This window comes from Melanaphis sacchari, unplaced genomic scaffold (genome assembly GCF_002803265.2).
Source record: "Melanaphis sacchari strain LSU unplaced genomic scaffold, SCAv2.0 Contig32_pilon_pilon, whole genome shotgun sequence".
NCBI classification, from domain to species: Eukaryota; Metazoa; Arthropoda; class Insecta; order Hemiptera; family Aphididae; genus Melanaphis; species Melanaphis sacchari.
Genome location: NW_020271199.1, coordinates 2,993,330 through 3,004,011, shown reverse-complemented (window position 1 = coordinate 3,004,011; position 10,682 = coordinate 2,993,330). Strand labels below are relative to the sequence as shown.

The following is a 10,682-nucleotide window of genomic DNA, read 5'->3' as shown; positions in this document are numbered from 1 at the left end:
CAAATTAACATAGGTACACATTTTTTACTCAAGTTGACAATTAATTTGTTATACTCGCAACATTTTTAAAAATAGATACAAACCATACTTTATTGTACCAACAAAACAATTAATTATAGCATGACAACATTTTAATTACAATTATTTGCAAATTAAAACGTGAAAATGATTGTATCATCAAACTTTTTTATATAATAAACGATTATGTTTATCGCTATAAAATATACTAATATAGTTAGACCACGAAAATAATTCACAAAATCAACACAAATCTTTGAACCTGGAACCTGCTGGCGCTGCACCCTATGATCAGTTGTACAAATTAATAAATAATTAATAACCGCTAGTAATATTTTACTTAATAACTTATATTTATTTTTGTTGAATCTTTGTATATCATATTACAATAATAAATGTATAATAATATAAGTGATAACGTAGAAAATATACGTCCTTTATTTATCTTGGAATGCAATACACACATGATATGGCTTTATTCTACAATAAAATAGTATAAAGTGTTTTTTCGATCGGTCACTTTCAGTAACTACCATTTGACAGCACACGTCGCACAGATACGGTTTCTAGCTCGTACCTATGTATCTACCGGTGTAGCGTCAGTATGCTGCAATGATCGAACGATTGTTACACACATCAAACGAGGAATTAATGGTGTGATGATTTTAAACGTAACACTTAAATAACTTACGCACAAATAATTATATCAAGACGACAAATATGAATTGCAAAAGGAGTGATCTCAACTAACCTAATGATTAGATTATTCAACTAATCAATCATTAGTCAAGGAAAAAATCTAACAAAAATTAACTGGCTGATATAAAAAAATTATAAATTAGTGTTATGGTAAACGAAACTAAGATCATAATTTTCATGAGTTACAATATACATTTTTCCATTAAAAATATTTTAAATTTGAATAAGAGAAAAATAATTTATGAAAGTCTAAACTTCTACTCATATTAAGAAAGCTTTACATAAGTAAAGTTGTATTTTAATTTATTTTGAATAGAGCATTGCCATGAGTAATAGTTAATGCGTTCCTATATTATCCATTGTTTATTTTATAACAATTCATATGAGAGCTTAAATCTTGAACATTTTAAATCTATAAAATATTTAAATAAGTATTTAACGAAGGTTAAAAATGAGTAAGGATCAAGAAAATATTAAGTATTTGATTCAAAGGCCAAAAACACCAGTGATCAAACCTCCGATGCACCGTTCAATTTTCAACAAAGCGATTAAAAGGGATTACAGGTTAAACAGAAACTGTCATCAAACAATGGGTTATGCTGAAGTCAAGTTTAATCATCCGTCAAAGTTTTTAAAAAAGCATACCAGAATAGTGAAAAGACCATTTGTCGGTAACATTAAAAAATCATTAAAAAATAATGATAATTCAGTGTAACTTCAAAATTATACCTCGAAAATTAGCAAAAATGTGCACTAAACAAGTTTTTTAGATAGAAAATACTTAAAGCTATAAGTTATTGAAGATTATTTCCGTAAAAGAATTTTTTTAAATAAATACATTTTTTGTTTTAACACATAGGTACTAAGATCCTTAAGCAATAGTCAGTGCTTCATAAAAAAAAAAAATAACATAATTATTACATCTCTATAGTAAAATTTTTAAATAAATATACATTTAGTATAGATATTATATAATTCATAACTTTTTATACTGAAGTAGTGAAGTCAATAAAAATTTGATGTTTTCTATATCAAATCATATGATAAGACTATAAAAATAAAATTTTGAAATAAAAATCAACTTCATCATTATTTATTTATTAGGTAATAAATGAAATTTTATTAAAAAGATACAAAAAGAAATATTTTTTTAATTTTTTCTAATTATAATTTTACGTTAATACATAAATATAGTTTGAATATAGATTGATTTGCTAAAAAAAAAAAAAAAATTATACTTTAAATCAATTCTTTGAAATATTGAAATATACAAAATATTATATCAAAGACCACAAATATGTAAAACAAAATTAGTTGCAAAAGTATTTAAACTTTAGAATTCAGATATCTTAAATCATATTTCAATATCATTTGTTATTTAATACGATTTATACTATGGAACGCATAAAGCCTCATGAATTCTAGTTATAATAAAATTTCATGACTCGTTGAAATTGATTATACTTATTACTTCCTTTTTTTTTTTTTTTATTAACTTATTATCTTGGTTCTTCAGGTGCTTTAAAACCGTTGCTACCCAATCAAAAATGTAGTCAACAATGTAACCGTTCACTCAAGTTTAGAGGAAAAATCAATAATATCAAGAGAAATTTCCTGCAAGAAAACATTGTTGACGTGGTAAGAAAGGTGCCGCCATTGCCAAAGCACCGGGTACAGGACAGTCGGAATGGACACATAATGGTTTTAGATGAGGCAGGCCTAGAGCCCACGTACGTATCCAAGAAGGTACTTAAATGACTTAATATATTTATTTATTTCTGCATAAAATGTTTACAAGTTATTTTGATGTAATATTCAAATAGTATTGGTGTTATTAAAATAAAATGTATAAAAATATGATGATTATGTTGTGTTTAAAGAGTTTTGGCAAAACTCCTTCGTACATTAAGAAAATAAATAAGAAAAATGAAATGGAAAAACTAGCAGAGGTTGAACGTGTACAGGCGATAAAACCACCGTTGCGCTTTTTGCCCGAAGAAGAGCGTAAAGAGTTATTAAAAGTGAGTATGTTCAAATAATTTAACTTTTCTCTATAACTTTTCAACTTTTTTGCTAACAAAAATTTTTTTGACAGGGATTGAAGGCCAATTGGGGTGAATTGTATACAGAATTTTTATTATTACCCATGGTCACCGACTCGGTGCCAAAAATTAATCGAAAAGCCCGGATTGAGAATCAACTAAATAATTTAGAAAAAGATATCAACTTATTGGAAAGATACCCGTCCTTATACGTGTGTGATCACTAAAGTCCTAAAATATCATGACATTTATTTACTTGAAATATTTTATGTGTGAAAAAAAAAAATTAAATTAAAAGATGGTTTTCATATCTATTTAAATATTTAGGGCGAGAAAACATTTAAAAAAAAAACTTCCGTGCCCCCTCCTCCATTTTATTTGTCCAATATTTGTTTATAATATATTTTTAAAAGCACAGAGCATAATATATTATATACATTGGCGACCAACTGATGAAAATTTCTGCAGGTGGCTTTAAATTATAACCTATATGACTGATACGTTACATATCCTAACCGTATTGTTTTTTCTTAAGACATGAAGGATACTTTTTGTTCACAAAATATAAGGTAAGTACGTTATACAATTTTAAACACTTTAGATCGCGTATTTTTACTTTAAAAAATGATAGATCGCTCACTTTATCGTTACCATTATTTTGTCAAATATTAAAGATCACCGCCGCCACAGCACACTTGAATTGTCCGGATGGGCATAAATTATCCAGATCGATGAATAATTTATACATATAATATAGAATTATAATATAATATCATTGTAAGCGTACATTATACACGTGTATAATTTACCCATAAATAATTTCTCCACCCCTTTCTCACCGTTTAATATAATCGACTGGGCAGTGGTTTTAATCCCGGAGGATTTTCTTGTTCATACTTTTTTTTCTTTTTTTTATTGTGTACCGATTTTATATGTTACACAGAGTGCGTACCTGAGTGGTACTCCACTAGGATTTCAATTGATATTTTTAAAACTGTTCAATATTTTATTCTTTTTTTTAGACTCCCAAATTACTTATTAATAGGTGGAGTCCCGAAACTGAATGGCTTTAGATCAGTAACATAAGTATAGATATATGATAATATGGATAATTTTTACAAGAAATAAGTAAGAAATTACCACTCAAAATAGCAAAATTTCATTAAAATATATATTGAACTATAATCAATATTCATATATTCCTAATATCTACCGATATAAATTGAGATGAATCCTTTAACTAAATCCCATTATAATATTAATTATTATTAAAAAATAATTTTATTTATTATATAAATATATAATAATGTATAATCGTGATTAAAACTTAAAATAGTAAATTCTCTGGAATGAATATGTCAAATATAACGACATTTGTTTAGCATGCAGGTGATTAATTTTTAACATACAGTAAATATTACTATATTAAATAAATGTATCAAATGTGGAATTGAACTTATATCGATATTTATTTTAATTTTTATTAAAAAATTAAAAACAAATTATGTGAAAATCTTGTATATCATCAATTAATTTTTAACAATCAATAAGTTTTATTTTTTCATCAAATTTGAAATTCTTACGGTTATTTTAGTTTAAACTGTAAGTAGGAATACATTTTTATTTTTAAATTTTTCTTAAGCTTGGCAGAGTTATTTTTCCGATGCCTTTCGGTGATTGAAATTTATCAAATTATAAATTTTCGATCATCATCGTTATTATTACATTTTTCCATAGTAGCTAGTTCTTTAAATTAAAGTATATTAAATAATGTTTATATGAAAAATATACTTAAAGATATAAATGTAAACTAAAAACAGCTAAACAATTTATTTTTTATTTTTTAAGCGATTGATTTGATTCATGATAAGCATTTTTAAACTATTTTGACTTATCTTATTTCGATCCTACTAATAATTGCCAATATATATTTATTTGGGTATTAAAGGCTAAAAGGTATCAAAGGTAAAAACGTTGTTATTTTTTTCCATAGTTGTCCGTTCACGCTATTCCAAGTAGAAAGATAGTAATATTCCAAACTTATTACAGCAGTTTAGGTAATACGGTGCATTATTTTTGTAGTAATTTCGAAGAAAAAAAATTAAAAACAAAGATATTTTTAACCTAAATAAAACTAATATTTTTAAATTAGTCAAAAGAAGAATTTTTTGTTTTGTTTTGTCATGTTTTTTTTTTTCACATTTGATTTTCCCATTGCAGTAAAAATTTTTAATTTTATCACAGAAAATAATAATAGCGTCATTTGTAATAAAGTTGTGAAAGTATTTTATTTACTATAAAGTATAAAGGTACCTACCTATACCATTCGTATAGTGATAGATATCAAAATAGTTATGTTATCACTTCGTTTTACGTTTAACATAGTCTTCATCATATTCTCCCATCATAAAATAATAATTCGAAATATCATTTATATTTAATATTAATTTTATTAATATTATATATATATATATAAATATATATATGCATAATCGTAGAATAAAGTAATCTTATTTTATAAACAATTTATAACATTAGGGTTATGACTGTTATGAGTATAAAATATTTGATTAGAAATTTTCAATTTGAAATATTTTAAAAACAGAAAATTCACGTTTCTTTAAATATTGAAATATATTCCAATTATTTGTTTGATGATTTTTTAGTAATATATTTTACACTTTAATTATGTTTTATAAAGCAAAAATATTATACTAATAATATGTTTACTGATAATCAGGCTGTACATATAAAATAATAAAAATTTTATTATCCAATACATTTAAAATTTGCGTTTTATTTTAATTGAAAATACCAATACTATAAAGTATAAATTCTTTAGATTATAAATATACAGATAAAAATGACTTAAAATCATAAATATATCTTATTAACAATATAATTAATAAATAATTATTATAATTTAATAAAACAACTGAAAATATTAAAATATTAAATTAATTATTTAATTTTTCAACTGAAAATTATATATATAAACTAGACTGTAGTATCTGACATCTGTCGCATGTTATTCATAAATTATTTAGCCGTACCTATTTAAAGAAAATAATAATGTCTTTCAACTTAATTGATACAATATTTTTAAATATTGGGTCAATTTAATATTATACAGTTAATAATTATATTCAAAAGTAAAATATTATAATTTTTGAATCATTTATTTAATATTTAAATTTAAATTATGAGTATTGTGTAATACATATTGAGTATTTGTAAATGAAACATTTCTATTGTAATTTTAATTTACACGTCTGCAGTAGTTACTATTTACTACGTAATTATAAATTAAAAAATGAATATAATACAATTTTATATATTTTAAATTAAAATAAAACGAATTATAAAAAAGTTACACTGTTTGATTACACAAAAAAAAGTACATATTAAAAAGTTTTTTTAGGATATACATTATACATGCTATCTCTTTATAAAATTTACGTTTAATTCTAATTTTGTATTTTTAGATTTAATATTTAGCTAAAGAGAATTATTCTATTATTGAACTTAGAGGTAAAAATATAATCTTTATTTATACGTTGATTTTATACGAGATACTATCAAATGTACATGATGTATCAAGTCAAAGGCAGTCAAAAATGTTAACAACAGTGTGTTCTTTGCTTAAAGTTTTTTAAGAAATCAAAATTCCAATACCTAAATATGCTATAATAATATTTTTAAATGTATTGATATTTGTTTTTAATCGTCTGTTTTTATCATAATTATTATAGATATGAGGTAATATTATACGTTTTAAATGTGGTCTAACGGTTAAATGCATCAAAATATAATAAACGTTAATCAGATAATGTTTAAAAGTAATAACCATTTGATACCTAAACAGTTTATTTCATTTAAAACACCGCGAAATTAATTTTTGATTGCTCGAATGTCTTGTGTTATATTCTGAAAATACGGCTACAATTGGTGTAAGTATATGCGGCATTAGTCACGCTACTCGCATATTAAAAATAATAAATTCGTATGACAAGAAAGTCGTCGTATCTATGACGTTTTGAAAGAAAGCCCTTTCACAAATCTCGAATACCTTCTATACGTATACATATATACACAGGGTATATAAATGTATAACGAAGATGGCTTATATAGGTACGTACTGAAAACTTTGAAACGAATCGGATACGCAAAGTCATCAAATGAATAACTTAATTATACACCTGTATAGTGTTTACGATTATAATATATACGCAGTTATTTGCACTCGGAAACGCTCGTTCTCTGTATAGTGTATACTGATACCGATATCCATAACGACCACCGTATATTGCGGTTTGGTTACCTGCATAATACATTAGATGTGCGAACGGTAGGTTAGACAGACACGCAGCGTACGATTTATGCACGAAAATACAAGATCATCAAGTTACAAAACTATAATCGTGGTGTCGGTAGATAACATTTAGAGGGAAATAAAACCACGCTTAAACATTACTATGGTTATAACAGAGGTTGATTGAACATAGTTTTGTTCAAGAAATACGCAATACATTTCTTATCAATAAGTCACGGCAACTGACGTTATTCTGTTTTATACTTATTAACATTCACCGTTTAGCATTAACATTTGTCATTAACACTGATATTATATTTAGATGTTTATTAAAACTATTGATATTTTGAATATGTTTTTTGAAATTTTACCTACGTAGGTACCTACTTTCTCTGCTTAAATCGCTAGTCGGATAGCGATTGTTGGGAAATTAGAAAAAACTTGTTAACTAGTTTATACGCAAAAAAACGCACATCGTTGTAAAATCAATAGGTACATCGCTTCGCTCAGAATTTAAAATATAATCTTAAACTCTCGTTAAAACAATTTTTCAATTTGAATTTAATATTTATGTTGTAGGAAATGTAAACTTTTCACTAAACTTTATGTTGGAGCTGAGTTTATTGCAAAACGAATACTTAGTTTACATATTTAAAATTTAACAAATTAAATATTTATGTTTGTGGAACGTGGTCCGGGGAATGGCCAGTTAAATAAAATATATCCAGAAAGAATCGTAGGACTCTATGAATATAATTACTTCGGTCCTCAGCTACGGTAGTTATATATTATATGGATCTAAAGTGTATTTTAATAGTCAAGACTCAATAACAGCTATTGGTTTTATTTTCTACTAAATACTTGTCTTATAATAATTATTAATACTTACACAGTATGTAACCTACATTTAATAGTAGTATATGGCTCTATCGTAGTCGTACGGAGTTCGGTAGTCGCAGTAGTATATTTGTGGTATAATGTGTATAGTTAATTGTCGTTCTTACATAGTATGCAATGGCAATCAGCCTCATAATAAATTTTCTTTAAATATATTACTGTATCGATTACCAGATAATTGTATCGTGTCATGTAAAGTAATAGCGTAATTGTAACAGTTGTTATAAGTGTATGGACTCAAAGAGGCTTCAAAAAATTACCTTTCTATATTATCTACATTTTTTTGTTAAAATTTTCAATAAAATATCAATGCATCATTTAAGACAGACATCAATGTATTAAGTGGTTTTTTTTTATTTTAATTAAATACTATAAAGGTCCTCTTGACTTCGTAATTTCTCATGAGAAAACTTATTTTTTAAAACTAACCTAATTTTCAAAATATTTACACTAATTGTCTGTATAAAATTTTTATGAAACAAACCATTATAGTTTTAAAATTTAGATTCACCATAAAAATGCTTAAATTACATATTATATTAATATGGTTCTTATTATATTACAGTAACTAGAATTTTTTCAAGATTACAAACATGTTTTCTAAAATATGACCACATTCATACAATGAATAATTGGTTTAGGTATTTAATTTATAAATAAATCTAAGTTGTAATATCATTTAGGTTAAGTATATTATATGGATTATTGAATGTATAGGACATACAATGTATCTAACAGTCTACTTAAATGATCAATTTTCATTAAAAATAAATATATATCATACCATTCATACCAAATACAATGTTTTTTATACTAAGTACAAACTGTATAGGTTATATTCGTAAAGGTTTTAAGAAGTTGTTTGTTTTCATTTTGCATATATTTTGAAGATCCCGTTAGTTTACTTTAATGTTTAATTTTAAATTCAAAACATTTCACATTTCTTTTATTATATCTTATTATACTCGTGTAATCATATTATGATATTTGTTTATTCAATAGCTAAATACATAAAGTATTTTGTTTCTATAGAATTAATAATTCTTAAATATTATACACTTTTTATCAAACATATTTTAAACACATCTTAAATTATTTTTTAAATAATTGTATTATACATACTATCTGTATCCAAAAACCAATAAGAATATTATTAATAGTTTGTTTTTAAAATAATTTTACTAAGGAAAGAGTGTGGTGTTACATGATATCTAAATAAAACTTAAGGATTAACAAATTTGATAAATGTATTATTATTTCCAATACGCGTGGAAATATTTTCTGTTAATCGCCTTTCATAGTTAATAGTTTTAAATAAGCATATTGTTATTTGTTAAATAGATACTCAATATCGGAAAAATTTCACTAGTACAATTATTTTAAGTAAGTAACTTAAACGTTTTTGATTTTTTTACCATGATTTAACAATTTTAAAGTTTTTTTTTTTTATTATTTGTCATTTGTTTTTATAGATACAAATATTTCAATATCTCCTTTAATGAACTTATTTATATTTTAAAATGAAAAATAACGTTAAAAAGAGGTTGTTACCATAATATAACCATAAATAATATTTAAAAATTGTACTATAATGCACTATATTCATTATAAAATTCAAATTCCTGAATTTTTTAATTTTAATCCTAAGTTTAAGCATTTAGCAAATTTTAATACAACCATTGAACTATCTTTGTTGTTTAAATAGATATAATTAAAGATAATAGTTAGGTATGTATAAAATGGATGTATGTAAAATAGAAGTTGAATACTCAAGTAATAATAAGTGATACGGAATATTTACATCATCATTTTATCGGTTATTACCAAAAACACAATACAAATGAGTAATTTAAAAATAACTGTAAATATTTGAGATCGTTTAATTGGTTTAAGTCTAAAAGTACAAAAAATATTATCCATTTTTATTTTTAATGTAGAAGTGTAAATACTTTTGAAAATAACATTTGATGAACAATTTTTAGATGATGCCATAAAATGTATTAGATTGTAGGAATATTGTAAGTCAAAAATAGCTAGATAAATCATAATATTATGGAGTTTAATATTTTTTAGTATTACACTTGTCTGAGTTAAAACTCACAATAGTTTAAAAGAACCCAATATAGCTACTCACTACTAACTACTTATATGACATCTTCAGATGATGGACCGATATTATATGAAGAGTACTGTACTTCAGAATCAGACTTCCAAATAATTATCAGTAAAAAAAAGCTGATTTAGTTCAATAGTGTAATGATGTTTGTTTTTACCTGAGTCTAATAAAAAATAAATTTGGCTTCCATGACGTAGTTGCATGCAATAATATATTGAAATGATTGAGGTTCGTAAAAACTGAAATATAAATATTATTCTATCATTATTATTTATTATAGTACCTACGACAAACCAATTCAGCTGTCAAAATGAAAACGATTCGGACGAATAATGCACACGCCTAAAAAATAAACTATAATTTAATTCTGAGTGATATTACTATATTACGTTACCAAAAATGTATCTATCAATAATAATAATATATCGTATAAATACCATAGTACTGTATACCTATCGTGTTCATATTTGTTTTTTTGAAATACGATCTTTAATGTATACGTAAGTGCATTGTTTTTCCCCGATCTCTATTTATTCTGGGCCGTACTAAAATGTATTCTATGAAGTGATTCTCTCAGCAGTGAATATACATTTTGACT

General features: G+C 24.6%; 1 protein-coding gene across 1 annotated transcript; it reads left to right on the top strand.

Moving 5' to 3' along the window:
• The first annotated feature begins 1,168 nt into the window (after positions 1-1,168).
• On the top strand, positions 1,169-2,986 carry LOC112596609 (enkurin-like). Its single transcript, XM_025342376.1, has 4 exons — positions 1,169-1,404; positions 2,214-2,463; positions 2,598-2,738; positions 2,813-2,986. Exons 1-4 carry the CDS (start codon positions 1,169-1,171, stop codon positions 2,984-2,986), a joined length of 801 nt encoding a protein of 266 aa, XP_025198161.1.
• Positions 2,987-10,682: the final 7,696 nt, after the last annotated feature.